The 16,615-nt window shown below is 37.5% G+C and overlaps 1 protein-coding gene across 3 annotated transcripts; it reads right to left on the bottom strand.

The window, feature by feature from the left end:
- Positions 1 to 936: 936 nt before the first annotated feature.
- FAM98A (family with sequence similarity 98 member A) lies at positions 937 to 16,292 on the bottom strand. 3 transcript variants are annotated; one of them, XM_082356787.1, is made up of 8 exons: positions 16,126 to 16,292; positions 12,948 to 13,096; positions 10,651 to 10,785; positions 6,915 to 7,099; positions 5,806 to 5,886; positions 5,132 to 5,248; positions 2,851 to 3,018; positions 937 to 2,755 (listed from the first exon to the last, which is right to left on the bottom strand). In XM_082356787.1, the coding sequence occupies exons 1-8, from the start codon at positions 16,176 to 16,178 to the stop codon at positions 2,075 to 2,077; spliced, it is 1,569 nt and encodes a 522-aa protein (XP_082212913.1). In that variant the 5' UTR covers positions 16,179 to 16,292; the 3' UTR covers positions 937 to 2,074. The 3 variants fall into 3 exon arrangements, with proteins under 3 accessions (XP_082212913.1, XP_082212915.1, XP_082212914.1); XM_082356789.1 differs by lacking the exon at positions 16,126 to 16,292 and adding an exon at positions 12,682 to 12,789 and having other exon boundaries at positions 12,948 to 13,081; XM_082356788.1 differs by lacking the exon at positions 2,851 to 3,018 and having other exon boundaries at positions 16,126 to 16,285.
- Between the last annotated feature and the right edge of the window lie 323 nt (positions 16,293 to 16,615).

The raw sequence follows: 16,615 nt of genomic DNA, 5'->3' as shown, positions 1-16,615 counted from the left end.
CACATGAAAATCACATATGAAAAGTAATTCACTAACCATAAAAATAAATCAAAATTATATGTGTCAAAAGAATGAAACATATTCATTAAGTATACTGTGGAGTCTGAGGCTGGAAAACAGATTAAAGCAAATGCTAAGGTATGTGTTAAAACATTCTAAGATATCATTTTAAGATATGAAACCTTGACAATTTTATTTCTAACAGAAAACTCCTATACATACTAAACATATTTAACAGCATCAAGCAAAGAGACGAACACTTAACAACTTTCAAGACAGAACTTAAAATCTTTAATGATAAGTAAAAGTATGTTAAATTGTCTTCAAGTTTGAACATTTTAGAATGGTAAATGCCAGTCAAAAAATCTAATAAACAGGTAAAATTAACAAAATGATCAAGGCTTTTTAAAATGGTTTCAGCAATCAAAAGAATGTGCTTATCTCAACAGCAAACAGAACTATTTTTAATGGTAAGCCATGAGTTGATTCTTTACTCTAAAAAGCCCAATTTAGTAGGAAAAGGACTTACTATTTCTTTTTACAAACATATATTTATATTTTCAATTCACTTCGTTCAAAATGTTGCTCATTCTTAGGAAGAATGGAGAAACAAATAAACAAAAGAGCCCCTAAAAGATCAGGGCCATTAATGGATCTTTGCCTAACACACTGTGCAGCAACAGCTACACCTAGGGGCCAGGGGTAAGTAGTGAAGTTTTCCAGCTATAAAGTTATAATAAAAGGTAAATTTGGAAATAGCTATTTTTCAACTTACTTAAGGTTCTAGAGTAAGGGTTATCTTTCACTACAAATTATGTTTCAAGGAAACACTTGAGAATCTTTGGGGAACAAAGGCCTTAGTTCAGAAGCTTGAAGCAAGCGTCCTGAATAATTCAGTTTAAAAAAGTGGCTAAAATAAAACTCAAACCAGAGAGAGAACATACAAATACTTTATTGCTCACCTTTCACACAAAGCACACCTCCAGCCATTTTCTTTCACAGCTTGACAATATTTACGTGTACAAAAACCCAGCAAGAAGCGTCATGTAGATTTCAGTAAAGGTGACTGTCAAACATCAACGCAGCCAGGCTTTTGTTTTCTGCAGCAATAATAAAGGGCCTCCTGCTCTAAGCAAAAATCTGTCCTCTTACTTGGTAGTGCATTTTTTCCATTACAAAAAAAGTCTCCTGCCCAAAGCAAACTAACTTGTATTTGCTGAGCCAGTGGTATTAACTCGTGCATAAAACAAATTTCAGTTTGCTGTTTCTTCTAGCAGATTTCAAGTAAAAATAAGGTTGAAGGAGGAACTTGTTTTGAATGGATGCAGGTCAGTTTGAATTGCTATACTTAACTAAATGCCTACGTGTACTATAGATTCACAACTTAGTTTGCTTTTATAATCTTTACGGATTTTGGCCGTGTTCAAGATTTTCAGAGTTGAGCATATGGTACAGTATTCCATCCAAAGGGTAAGGCTACTGAATGTGCTATCTGCAGAAGAGCTCATTTAATAGGAACTGACCTCGAAGTTCTATCATGAAGCAAATGTTGCATAACCTCTCAGAATAAGAAGCCAATCAGGGCAGAACTGTGCTTGGAAAATAGGCATTAGAATACTTTAAGGAAAATACATATAAATGGATTGTTAATATGAGGAAGGTTTCCTAGTTGTAAATCTAAAAAAATCTAGGAGAATCCTCATTTTTCAAAACTGCATATTGAAAACATGAAAACTACTTATTCAAGTAATTTTGTTCAGAAAAATATGCATGTTCTGACTGTGGAATTAGTCTACTGGTCAATTAAAGGCAATTTTAATTACCTTTTAAGAAATTCTTCATACAAAGGAGAGATACTGTGTTTCTCAAATAAACAGCATTATGTAAGTCCATTAAAAAAAAAAACAAAACCCAAAATGAACAGTATTGTATGAAGACCTACAAATGCTTATGCCAAGCAGGAATCTGCCTGTCACCTGTGGTCTCACATTAACTCAAAATCAATGCTGGATTCAGGATTCTGAAACTAAGTTTCTATTACTTGAGCTCTAGCAAAATGTAAGGTTCTGTAGCCTCAACTAGTATAATGTCTGCCCTGTCCGAATCCAGAATGATTATACTGATAACCTCCATGCTGGAAGTGCTGTTCAAATTGTCCCCCCTGGTGATAATTCTGGCTCCCTCTTCCTCCCCAACCTCCTCCCTGGCCTGCGCGTCCACCACCTCGGCCTCCGCGACCACCTCTCCCTCCGCGACCACTGCCTCGATCACCATGATGCCCTCCATCTTGGTATCTATTGTCCTGCTGATATCCACCACCCTGGTATCCACTTCCTGTATATGTAGATGTTTGGAAGCCACCATAACCACCACCCTGGTAGCCACCACTGTGGCCACCATGATAGCCACCCGGCTGGAAACCGGAATCTCGATAACTACCATCTTGGTAGCCACCTCCCCCTCCACTCCCTCCATCTGTCCAGCCTCCCTGATGCTTATTTCCTCTTCCTCCCCCTCGGCCACCGTGGTCGTAGCCACCGCGGTCGTAGCCACCACGTCCGCCTCTCCCTCCTCCTTGTTCGTGACCTCCTCGTCCTCCATATGAGGAATGTTCATAACCACCTCTCCCTGCTCCGCGGCCTCCTGCTGGCTGCTGGGGGCCATCTTGCCTTTTCTGCCATGGTGGCATCTCCGGGGGTGGAGGTTCAATTTCATTGGGCCTACCTCCTCTGTCAGGAACCCTGCCCATCAACACCTATGGGATAAGAAAGACATTTAAAATTTTGAATTACTTTATTTTATAAACAGAAATAAATGTATCTGAAAGAAAACTAAAGGTACTCTCATCACCTTATTGATGGCACAGGCAGTCTTTTCTCTTATAGAGCCACTGCTTGTCCTTAAAATCTTTGACAAGTCTTGTCTTGCGGCCAAAAGGTGGGCAACAGAAATAGTACTTTTAGGAGATAAGACTGAGCGTTTTGGCTGGTAAACCTTCGCTAATTTTTCTGTCTGACTCTGTGAAAGAAAGTGTTCAAAGACAAATGTCAATTTTCAAGATGACATAGAAACATTGATATTAAATAAGATTTCCAAAATTTCTGATGATAATATTTACCAGGCTCCAGATGAGAGAAAAAGTTACATACTCACCATTGCTCCTATCTAGTGAAGAACTAACTTAAGAGTACAGCTGAGATAAAGCCCCTTTACCCCCATGTCCCCAGGGAATGATGGGGGGAGGGGGATATGGGGGTAAAAGGGCTTCCCTTTAGGACTGTGGGACAAAAAGGTTCCCCATGCCATTGGTCTCAGATCAAACACCTTCATTTTATCTATTTAAATATAAGAATGGAAACCCATTTCAACAATTTTGCTTTTTTAATTTTCTCATCTGCTTACTATGAGGTAAAAAAATGTTACCCGTGACTAATTTGAACTAATTATGTTAACATGATACATATTTCTTGCAAAAGTGATCCCCCATGTAATACTTTCCTCTATCATAAATAATAATTAAGAAAAAGAGTCTACTTTAACCATTTAGTAGAAGTACATTTAATGCATGTGTAACATAAGACCACAAAAGATGAATGAACAAAGGATATAAAGAGCAAGTTAGGGCTTTCCTGGTGGCGCAGTGGTTAAGAATCTGCCTGCTAATGCAGGGCACACGGGCTCGAGCCCTGGTCTGGGAAGATCCCACATGCCACAGAGCAACTAAGCCCGTGCGCCACAACTACTGAGCCTGCGCTCTAGAGCCCGCGAGCCACAACTCCTGAGCCCGCGTGCCTACAGCCCACGCTCTGCAACGAGAAGCCACCCCAATGAGAAGCCCGCGCGCTGCAACGAAGAGTAGCCCCCGCTCGCTGCAACTAGAGAAAAGCCCGCGCGCAGCAACAAAGACCCAACACAGCCAAAAACAAATAAATAAATAAATTTATTTAAAAACAAACAAACAAACAAACAAACAAAACCCAAACAAACAAAACCCCAGGACTGTAGTGTTAATGCCTTGGGTCAATACACACCCATCATCAATCATTACATGCTTTTCAAGCTGAGAGTTGCAGGTTTTTGTTTTTGAAGTATATGTATTATGCCGAGAGTAAAATGACTGTTTTTATCAAAGACAACTTAAGAAAGGACTGGTATTTCCTCAACAGTCCCAGAAGAGAATAGTTTATTCCTCATGTTACTACTGACTCACTGTGAGATCTTAGGTAAGACCTTCCATTTACCTGGCTCTCCACTTTAGTTGCAAAATAAGGGGAGTTAAGACTGATCTCTAAAACCCCTTTCCAACACTAAGATACCGTAACTCAAAATATCTACCCCGTCAATTTAGCAGCTAAACAGGACTATGCTATGGTTTAAAGATTTTAGGTGAAACTAATGTATTAGGACGATAACTGGAGAACTAAACTAAAGAAAAACATTTTCTCAGTCAATTAAAATTCAGAGAAAAATCTACTTTTAAAAATGAATGCACTATTAACGGAACATCGAATACTAACATATTTGGACCAACCTCCACATAAGTTCAAGAATTAGTTCCATTTCAGGGTTCTAAGAAGGTCAAATTAATCAATTGTGCCAATTAATTACCACTTACTGATAAAAGAGTAGATATTTAATAAATACCTGTTGAATGACCAAGACCTTTACCTGGATTATCTTATTTAAGCTGAAATAAAGTCTTACCAGATTTTCCAATTCTCTATAAATGGATCATAATATTTGGTCCTCCAAAACCAGTATTTCTAATTTAATTAATTTATTTAATCAGCAAGTTAAATTGCTAGCTTAAAGTATAGTAAACAAATAATTGTAAAATTTATTATTTTTAGTAATTTTCAGATACTCTCTCCTTTTCTCTCACAAATGGGAACTCCCAGTAGGGTTTATAACATATAGCTTTGTTGGAAAATATTAAAAAATTGAAAAATAAATGTTTTTATTATTGCTGAATGGCTGAAAGAATTGCTACTCAGTAACTCACTAAAGAAAAACTCCTATGTGTGTCTCCTATGTATCTCTTTTATAGTCTCCACTGTGTCTAAAGTGTGCTAGGAATGTTTAAGGATCATGTCTATAAATACTCTGCTCTTTTAAGTGATATAATGTGTACCTTAGCTCTGTCAGACCAGCCAAAAGACTGGACAGTGACATCCAAACGTTTTATTAGCAGCTTTCTCCGAACTTCATATTCATTGGCTACGGCTTGGTTAATTGCTTCTATCTTTTCCTGAAACAAAATTAAGAAGACCAGTTAGAATTTAAATCTGCTTGACCCCCTATTCCAAAAGGGCAGAAACTGTATCTGTTTTATTCACAACTGAATCCCCAGCACTCAGCACAAAATTAATTAGGTTATTTAATAAATGGAATAAGAAGTACTAATAAACTAATGAAATGATAGGCATAACAATGCTGTCTCAAAACATAATAAAGAATATGTAAAGTACAAAATTCTCATTTAGTTTTCCTATAATTCACTGTGTGAAGCTCAGCCCAGTGAAGTGTTTGGCTTGAAGGCAACCCATTTGGCAATTAGAAACATGCATCATACTGAACTTCAATTTAATCAGCTGTGTGAAATATTTATAAACATGAAAGAAGTGCTTCTAATCTTACATAAATAAAATTATTTTGGATAAATCTTAAGATTAACAAAAATGATTCTAAGGATGTCCACCTAGGAAACTACACATTAGAAAATATAACTTCAAAAACACAAACATAAATATCCTGAGATAGGTAGATGGCTCCTTACAAAGTTTACTCAGGATGATTACTACTCACCCAGTGGGCCGGTCCCATTGGCTTCTTCAATAAAGGCTTTCCCACATGATTAGGTGGAACTTTTGCTAATGTTTCCTTTAACTGACACAAAAACATAAATGAATAAACAAATCTAAAAGTAAAACACACATCCTCCTCCTCTTCCCAATTCCCATCATATCTTGCCATCAAAAGAAGATTCCTGACAGAGGCAAAGGTGGAGGATGTTTTGAAATGTACAAGACCCACACGATAAAGACACTCACTTGACCCACTCCTCATGTGTCTATGGAAGCATGAGTCCTTCACTGCACCTAGAACAGTGCCTGACAACAGTGGGCATTCAATGTGTATTTGCTGAATGAATGAATGAACACACAGAAAAATATGGACTATGGATACACTGCTGCTCCCCTGTAGAGTTCAGCCAAATTTGTGCATCATGGCGTCCATCTAACCCACAATGCAAATGTACCAATTCTTAGAGTCCAGCAGATATGCATATAGAGAATAACTCCGCTATAACAAATATCATTCTCTTCTGTTCATTAATTTTTAATTAAAATTGCTTGTTCCTAATCTATTATATAAAAACTCATAACTGTTGGTAACATGTGGTATAAAATAATTCTGACTTATTTTCACATACTAGATTATATTAGCAGTCAACACATCTAGTTTGCCAGTTGAAACATGTAAGACTCGAAGTGACTGGATTAAAATCCCAAACATTTACATCCTTTTCTGTCCAGTCAATGGGGAGAATGGTGGTAACATTTAATGATAAGGACCTTAAAATTAATTGCATCAAAGTTCAATGATAAAATAAGTTTTTTAAACGGATGCAAGTCCTAATTCTTTTTACATTATTTCTAGCTTATTTCAGTTTATAAATCAAAGTGCAAAGTTTCCTTTTTGAAAAAGAAACATGCTAACATGTTAAAAAAAAAAACAGTAAAATACCAATTTCTCTTGAAGGTATCTAGGACTTAAAACCCAAAACTTATTTAGTAACAATCACTTAATAATATGCACATTAGGTTCCCATTAAGAGAAATTAACTTGCTTCATTTCAAACAACTGTAGGACTATGCCTTTAATACACTACAATCTGGTACTAAAGGTCTTACTTTTTTTTCAATCCCGCTGAAGAATTGGAACATAGTTATATTGGCTGGAGGTTTGGACATTCCTAGAGCAATACATATGCCTTTCAACTCTTGAAAGACCTCACTACCGCCTCCTTCTTGAGCTTTTTTTGGAGGAGTATTCACACAGAGCATTCTGGCAGCTTCTAGTTCTGAGATGAGGTATGCTGAAGTAAACAAAATAAGATTTCAAAATGAGATACAGCTACAATTAATAGTCATAAGTCTGGAGTCACAACTCTATAGACCTAATGATATGTAACTTTTAAAGCTGCAAGAATGGATAAAAACAAGAAAGGAAAACAATTTTTACCTGCAAATGATGTAACATATAAACTGGTTCTGTAATTCAGTATTTAACCAATATATGTTTAAAGCCTGATTTAAAAGCAAGCAATTCTTCTTTGAAATCAAAGGATCAAGGTAGATCACATCTTAAAATGTGGATTCTTGCATTTCACTATTAAGGAACCTCCAGAACAGGGGCTGGCATCTGTTAACAAATTTGCAAAAGGTGGCAGGCGGCCAATTTTCAGCAACAGTTAAAAAGTTATATTATTAATATTTTTTACTTCTCACAACTGATACACACCAGTGATGCAACTATCCTGTCCTCTTACCTTCCAAAACTCAGGTAGTCTGTTTAAGACCAGAGTGAAAGAACATTTTTAAGTAGTCAAAGCTTCACTTACAAGAGAAGGGGGAAACAACTAAAGTTCCAAACATTCCTTTTACATGGTCTCCAGTAGCCTAAGGTCACCCTCCAGCTGTTCACAGAAAACCCTCTTCCATCTATATTCTTCTCAATATTCCCTTTCCTCCTATGTTCCTCATTCTCACGCCCTCCCCTGGGGAAAAAAAAAAAACCCCAAAACTTTCTAATCATTTCTGGACAGAGTCCTTTCGTATCAATGTCATCCCTTTGTGTGTTGATTTCAGGCAGGTATAATGAGGGCTGCAATCTGCTTCAGGTAATTCAGTTGAAGGTATAAATACTCAATCTTATTACTTTAACCTTCCCAAGGACATTTAACTTGTTATAAAAGATGTTTAATAATCATGTGGATCTCAGGATTTCAGGTTATGTGACAAAGTGAGACCCTTCTGACAATGTTAGGAAGATAGCTTTGGAAAAAGACATTTTCTGGGCTCTTAAGCCCTATTATAAGTATAAAAGAATGATCAGCTTGAATATCTCATTTCCTACACCCAAGGTGTAATGTGAGAAGTACAGCGGTCATAATTTTGGCAGATCATTTCTGAAAAGCTGCCAAATCCTATTCTAGAATAAACACAGCTAAGTTTCTGGAAAGGTCTTCTAAATGGGTTTGATATAATCTTAACATGTTCCATATACCAAACTGTATGAGTTAAAAGATCGAAACAGTAAAACCCCAGTGTCATGAAAATAATCAACTGATTTTGCAAATAAGGTTTTATTGGAACACTGCCACACTCTGATTCATTTACATATCATCTACGGCCGCTTACATGCTACAACAGCAAGGTTAAGTAGCTGTGACAGAGACCTTATGGCCCAGGAAGCTGAAAATACTTACTATCTGGCCATTTAAGAAAAAGTTTGCCAACCCTTGCTCTAGAAAATCATATATTATGTGATTTAATAAACTGGTCTCTAAATTTGGGACAACATAGCTCAGGCATTCACAAAATTAGTTTACCAACACAATTACTGTTGAAAAACATTAACTGTAACTGATGTGTTCAAAGTACCAGGAAAGGCACTGTAGGTATTGTACAAAACAAACAAAAAAGATCTCTACACTCTAGTTAGGAATAAAGAATATATGCATCAAAGATATCTGACTAATTATACCTAAGGGAAATATCCTAACAACCACAAAGGCCAATGAACAGCCACAACAGTTCTTAATCCGATACATGAGAGTTTTTCAGCCACTACAGACTATTAGAGAATAGACTATTCTATTTTACTAACAATTCTAATGTGGTTGGTTTATTTTCCCCCTCAGAATGCAATGTATTAAAAGATTCAAATCAGTAAGGTAAGGGTGCTGGAAGAAGCAAGTATAATTATAGCATCGAGATGTGACAACTGATACTTGGAAAGATGAGAAATATTTATACAGCGCGAAGAGAGAATGAGTATATGTACATAAATGCATACTAGCATGAGAGAGAATACAAACTAGGGAATATTTTCGAAAAGGCAAAGAGCAGAAGCAAAGATAAAGAGAAGGAAGGGAGCAGTGTGTATGTATGTATGAAGAATTCGAAGAGCAGAGTAACCTTTATTTGATATAGTCATTTAGTTGAGGAGCAAATAGTTATATATTCTTGAAAAGCTTTTGAGGGGTGATAGCACATTAAAATATAATTATGACCCTGAGTCCAAAATAATAATGTTCAGGACACTTGCTTAAGAAACAGGAAAGAGTTAAAGGCATTTTTATAAATATTTATATTCCAAGTGGTTTTTATAAGTATCAGTACCAAAAAGACCAAACTCTGAGCTCTTTGGAAGAATTAGCTATTCAGGGTCATTACTGAGCTTTCCACACAGCTGTTGTCTTCCTATGTAAGATAACATATTCTAAGTGCCAAATATCAGGTATTGGAAAGGAAAAGCAGTGCTACAAAGGAAGATTCAGTGAGTATACTGTGGCTGAGCCAGTTATTGAAATTATACAATTTGAAGGATAATGAATGCATGCATAAGAACTATATGCAGCAATATCAATATCTAAAGCAATATCTAACGTTATGTGTCTATCCCCTGCCCCCATACCCACCTAGTAACAATCATCTGACAAAGGGGAAATTAAGAAAGTGATTTTGGAATACCTTAGTTCCTAAGTATAATGGCTGTGAACACACTTTTTTTTCTTTGACTGAACCTTCAAAATTGGAGTTGCATCACTTTTCAGAAGCCAAAGTTCAGTTGTAAAGACGAACATTTAAAAGATCCTCTGAATGGCGTTTGTCATAATAAGAACTATAATATTCAGTTAACCAAAGTTTCCTCTAAGCGTGTCTCAGAATGCTACAAAAATTCTGAGTTTAAGACTACTGGTGGTGTTTATTGGAGAGTTTATACAAGGCAATAAAATTTGTGAGTCTACTTATTGTTTCTCAGGGTGAAGAGAGAAACAGTAGTTAGTATATTTAAAAAACATGGAAGGAGAGAATTTTTCCTAAAAATTTACTTCCCAGAATGATCAGTAAGTACAGGAACAATCCAAATAGTATTCCAGAAATGTTTACATTGTAATTTGACATCTTTACAAACAAAACCAAAATCCCCAAACAATTACCCAGCCACAAAGAAATATCAACAAAATACTTTAAATAATTACATTTACCATTTACTGCACCTAGAATGGTTACTGTCCTCAAATAAATTAATTAAAAAAAAATCTTCATTATTCCCACAATATCTTCCTAGTTAACTTTAAAATGTGTTTCTAGTCTAGAACACTGAGGTGTGGTGATCACACACTTGCATAACCCTCCAGCACTACCTCTGGTCATGTTAGGTGAAGCACACCAGGCTGAACACCACACCAAATTCAAACCATAAAAGAGTAGCAATTACAAAATGACACTGCTACCAGTGCATGGACCCATCATTAGCTTCTTAGTTAGAAACTTAACAAAGTTTTCTTTACACCCATTTATTAGCCATGGAAAACATAAATAAAAAAGAATGACTACATTCTAGTAGCCATGAACTTACTGAGCAAAAGGAGGCAGTTCTTCTGAATGAGAAGGCGCTTGGTCACATCCCCAGATGTCAGTGAAAGATATGGACAGTTCATCTCCCCTAGTAGCCCACTCACCTCAAGCTGGAATTCTTCAGCTTCACTTGGGCCTTTTAAGAATTAAAATAATCTTATTTAATAAAAATTATTGTTTTCCCCATTGGCATAGTAATTATATATAAATTGAAAATTTTAAAAGTATTCTCCTAACACAAGTTCCTGTCTCTTCTAATTCATTCTTTCTCACACCACTGCCAATGTGCTTTCTTAAACAGTTTTCATTAGGTTATTGCCTTGTTTGAGAACCTTTAATGGCTTCCTAATTTCTACCTCATCCAATCTAATTTTTTCTGTTTGCCTTTAAAGATTCTTCATAGCCTCTCTGCTTGCCCTTCCCAGTGTATTGTTAGGAGTAGTTCCTACTACATGTATATAGTAGTTACCTACAACCTCCACAAACATTCCCTCTATTTGTGCCAGGCCAGTCTCCTCACTGTCCCAGGAATAGTCAGTCTCATTTCTACTTGCGTGTCTTCACTTAAGTGACTCCTGGTGATTGATATGCCCTCTACTCTCTCCTCCTCTATCAAACCCCACCTATCCATCAAAGCCCAGTGGTCTTGCTCCTTGATGAAACCTTCCCCAGGGCCTGCTACACTCACTGATTTCCTTCCCCTGTGAACCACAAAGTGAAGTATTTAACTACTGTTCTAATCTCCAGTTGTTTCAGTTGTGCCTAAAATTCCCAGGTAGACTATATTTGAAGATGGCGAACATGATCTGTGTTTCTGTTTTCTCATAATGTGTCAAGTATAGCGCTTACTGGGTGAACCAAGGAAAAGCAATGTTCTTTCTTCTTTACTATTTTGATAGTTCTCTAACCAATATCACAAAGGGATAAAATTTAACTAACAAACTTTGAGAGTCACTTGATTTGAGTCCATTTTCTCACCTATAGAATGGGAAGAATGTATTATCAATGTTTTGCAAGCTGTGTTCCGTGAACTTCAGTTCCAAAGAACTCCGTTACAGGCAGCCGGGGAGGAGACAGCTGTGCTCAAAATAGTCCCTCTCAACTTCAACTAAAACAGCCACACTTTTTACCTGTTTTATATTGACTTCTATAAGATGTTTTCATTTGAACAACAGGGCTCCTGGTTATAAACAGTTAACACCGTATAGGTGTTTTCAAGGGCACCTACAATCTCTGAAATGTTAGGTCAAGAGGCAGCGTGAAGAACACTGGCTCCCAAACTTGACTGCTGGGGACTGAAGCTCTTACTGGTTGTGTGACCTCAGGCAATGTACTTAACCTTTGTGCTTCCTCGTTTAACGTATAAAAGAGTAATAAAAGTTGCCTGGTAGGGTTGCCCTGAGGTTTAAATGAGTTAACACTAGTAAAGTGCTTAGAATATGGCTAGTGCTCAGTAAGTGTAAGCTGCTGCTACTACTGTTACACTATACTCTCCTTAATAATTAGAATTGGATGCCACTGATGTATACACATTAAATATACTAAATATGCAAGAGTGAGCTCTTTGAAATGAGATTCTGTGGGGGAAAAAAATGGGATTATGTGTATAGTTCTCCATAAGGGTGGATTAGCAGGTGGGCATTTTTCTTTATCTCCTGTTATGGGTTTACCTATGATAGGAGGGAACCAGGTTGTGTAGCATCAGATTCCAAGCTTTTGCCTCTTTCACAGCATCAAAACTAGTGCTAAAGCAGTTAACAAAATTGGCAAATGTAAAACAGCTCTCAACACCATAAATCTGATGGTGCTGGATCTAGTTTTGATGCATCTAGTGATACATTCCTATGACACAGAAAGCTTCTTAATAAAGTATTCTTTCTCCCTATGTATAACAGAATTGGAATGCATTTACTTTACATGCTATATGTACTGGAATTTGGTAGTCCTCAGAGAAAAACGCCCCAATTTCTAGTTCTAGCCACCAATTTAAGATCTCACAAGTTGTTACAAAGAATGAAAAGTTCATATATACTTGTCTCCATTTTTCTGTGTCTCAGTAATAGGGCCTTTTCAACTTCCACAAATTTTTAACAGTTGTATGACTACGTTCCAGTTTTTCAACTTCAGAATCACCTTATCTCTAAAAACAATGGAGGAGAAAAAAGCATTTGGTTTCTTTACAAAATTTTTTTTACATTTACAAAGAACTTGAAATTTCAGCTGTAGTACTGATAATGTTCACTTGACAATACAAACTTTATTTTTACATTTTGCACCTAAAACTGAATGTTTACTTACTGTTAGTTGCTTGCACATTTTCGTCTAGTTTACAGAGCACTCTTAATTCAGACACCAACCAAGCACAGAGTTTGGTAAACTCAGGGGAACTGGCTCCAGCAGAGACTGCCTGAGACAGAGCGCCATCTTCTAACAATGGACCCTTGTAACTGGTGAGTAAGAAATTATACTTCAGAAGAATATAAAATCACATCTAATACATTACATCTTCTAACAAGGGATCCTTGTAACTGGTGAGTAAGAAATTATACTTCAGAAGAATATAAAATCACATCTAATACATTACAGGTACAATGTATTTACATTTTTATTTGTATAATTAAGCAATGGTTTAACAAAGATAAATTACAATGACCAGTCTCTAAACTTGCAAATATAAATAAACTAAACCATTAGAAAAAACAAGCTAATCCCCTCAAAGTATGTGAATATTGAATAGAATCACATGTACTAAATTATGTCAACCTCTGTACATTTACTGAGCTCTTATTGTACAAAGGTTTACTTTCTTACTTTAATTGAATTAGTATTAAAACTAGATTATAAGTGATAACCAGTTATACTATAGTTGACTATTTCAGAAATAAAACTTAGGTTATATTTTCTAGAAATTTTTCCAGAAATTAATTAGATTTGGTTTTTAATGACTTTCTTTAAAAGCAAAAGCTTTCCAATTATTCATTTATTTCCCCCTTCTATATTTAATGATATTTAATGATAGTTAAGATTAGTAAGACTTACTAGTACCAGAGAAATGTGAAGATTAATTTAATAATTGCTGGTGAGTTGATGTTTAGGTGAAATGGTGCAACTGAATCCCAATCCTTTGTAAGTGATTCAAATGTAATTTTAAAAAATTATTAAATGTTCAAACATTCATAAAAGACAATAGTAACAATGAACCTCAATCCAGAAAGTAGCTAGAATTAAAAATTTTATCATTCTCAAGGTAATTTTAAAATACATATTCTTCAGAAGGTTATTTTATCTTCTTTTAAATGTAATATTGATAAAAGCACTTATTAAATATGATACATTATATGCTTACGATAACTCGATATTTAGAGGTATAGAGATGTTAGAGAAATGATAACAGTCAATCCTTCTAAAATATAATTATATGTTTATATATTTAATGGGACAGAAGAAATCTCACACAAAAAATGAGATTATATATAGCCTGGCACCTAGATTCAAAACCACATATTATTAGACAGTGAAATAAAAAAACTAGGCCTAGAAATTTCTCCTTGTGTTACACATTTAAACTTTATTAATATATTCTACAAGTAATTACTGAATTCCTACTGTGTACCAGGTTAAAAATAAATGGTCATTTATTTCTAATATTTCACAGTAAATCCTTGAAAAGTACATGTCATTCAATTAAGGCTAAATTTTAATGACTGAATGCCACCAAACTAGGCAGTTATGGGTTAAAATGTATAGTCAAGTTTTCAGACTATCCATGGTTTACATAACAACCCATCTCCATGATTTATTTAACTGGAGTTATTATAGTAACAATGACTTTTATAGTACCCAAAAGAAGAAAAACATAGTTAACAGAGAATAAAAGAACAATAATGGGAAGAAATGGCATCCGTCACCAATTGTTAAGGGACCTCTATCCATGCAGAATTTAAATTCTGCATTACATTTAAATACAGTTTACCTCCATCCTCCCTCTACTCCTCCTTCAAGATTAATCTTAAGTGTCACTTCTTCTAGGAAGCTTAGGACTTGTTTCCTTTCCCAGTTTTCCTTCCCCATTTCCTTTCCTTTTCCTGGCCCTCCTCAGTTCTCCTCACAGCATATTTTCACAGTGTGAACTTCTCTTCTACCTCACTCTGTACCCTTAAGTGCTCAGATCAACACTGTCAACAGAACAAGTGTTCATCAAAAATGTATACTGTATGGTTTCATGTGTGAAACTTAGCAATTTAGTCTGAGAGGACCACCAAAAAGACACCATTTTGCTGAATGTGACTTCTACTTAGGCTCTCATCAAAGAAATAAACCGCCTAAAGTCCAGAATAGTCATGACAATTAAGAGCAAGTTCCAAAGAAAAGAACAATGATAATTCATGTTGACAAAAAAAGATGATAAGCACTACCATTTCCTTTCATAAAAATCTGCGCCAGGACAAGTTACTTAAACGGGCAGATTTTGGGAACCCAAGGTATCCTTTCCTGAAGAAGACAGGTTTCCCCCAAAGGTTTCCATGGTACGGAAAAACCTCGGGGAAGGTTTTGATAAAGGACTTGTTACTTTATAAATATGGTTACCTAAATCTGTTTTTCTTTTTTTTTTTTTTTGATATCGTACCTGTAGGCAAATCATACAGTTTGTTTCTGGAACCACATTTAGCCCAAGAAATTCTAAGTTCTTAAGTTTTAACAGAGTACACTGATCTGGGTGACCCAGTGAGATAAGAATCCCTATTTCCAGCTTCTGGATACTGATAAATTATGGTTGCGTTAACTGTCACGAGGAGAGACAAAATGCACAACAAATATGCAGGGACTTGGTGGGTGAAGATGCCCCTAAGGGTAAGGGCTAACGGTGGCTCAATGAAGGAGTGTCAGAGTCAAGGGAAACTGCCAGTGGTTCCCAGGAAGGTGGTGACAGGTTAAGTGCACAAGTGAGCTGGCGGGCGGAACGTATGCAGCGCACGGACTTGTGGCTGAGGGCAGCCTGGGCACATGCATACATGACTGGGCAAAGCAGATTTTTTTGAGAGTAGGGGGATGGGGTAGGAGTAGGGGCTCAAGACAGGAGCAGGAAGTTTGGAGAACAAGTAGGAAAACAGAGAATCAACTTTGGCAACCTCCAGAGTGAGGGGGTAGGGCAGGAGAATGAGGCGCAAGGAGAGGAGCTCGGGGAGCGTGGTGGCGAGAACCAAAACCCAGACAATGACACGCATGACTGACAAACGCTGCGGGTAACTCGGCTGCAGGAAGCACAGGGCAGGCCTAGGGTGTCGCAGCTGGAGGGCCCCGACCCGGCAGGGCAGGCAGTGGACGTGGCATTGGGGTCCCGGAGCTACAGGGAGGCGACAGTCAGGAGCCACGGGGTGCGGCGTGGAGAGGCAGGTGTCTCTGACTGGGGCGGAGGAGGAGTTCCCGGGGCGCCAGCAGCGTGAGGTTTGGGAGACCCGTGCCCTGGCAGTCTTACCCGAGATCTTCCAACGACTCCAAGATGTCAGTCTCCATGAGGTCACACTCCATGCTACTGTGGTATTCAAATTTCCGAGTCGTCAGGCTCCCCTCTTCGCCGGTAACGCGTAAACTCGCGCATGCGCTGCCTCCCCGGAACTTCCAAATCGACAGCTGGCGCCTCAGGCCCTGCACTGCGCATGCCTGGAGCGTGCGCAAGAAACTTGGTTCCGCCTGCCGTCCGGCTCCAGCCAGCTAACGGGTGGCCCGGAGACACCGTTTGCACATGCGTATTACTGAATAGTGAAGCTAGCGGCCCAAAGAAGGGCAAGAGGACTGGCTGCGTGGCAGCTGGGCGTGGGGACTAGGAGAGTCGGGGAACGCTCCAACTTCTCCTAATTGGGTGTACGCATGTGCGAATCTTGGGGCGAGGCGGGCGGGGTAGGATCGTCGTGGGTGGGGAGGGTCTTAAGACTTGGGTGGGTGCTGGCTGTGAAACTGAGTCTCGG

The sequence above is a fragment of the Balaenoptera borealis genome (genome assembly GCF_965194805.1).
Source record: "Balaenoptera borealis genome assembly, chromosome: 15".
Taxonomy (NCBI): domain Eukaryota; kingdom Metazoa; phylum Chordata; class Mammalia; order Artiodactyla; family Balaenopteridae; genus Balaenoptera; species Balaenoptera borealis.
This window is presented reverse-complemented; position numbering and strand designations above follow the sequence as displayed.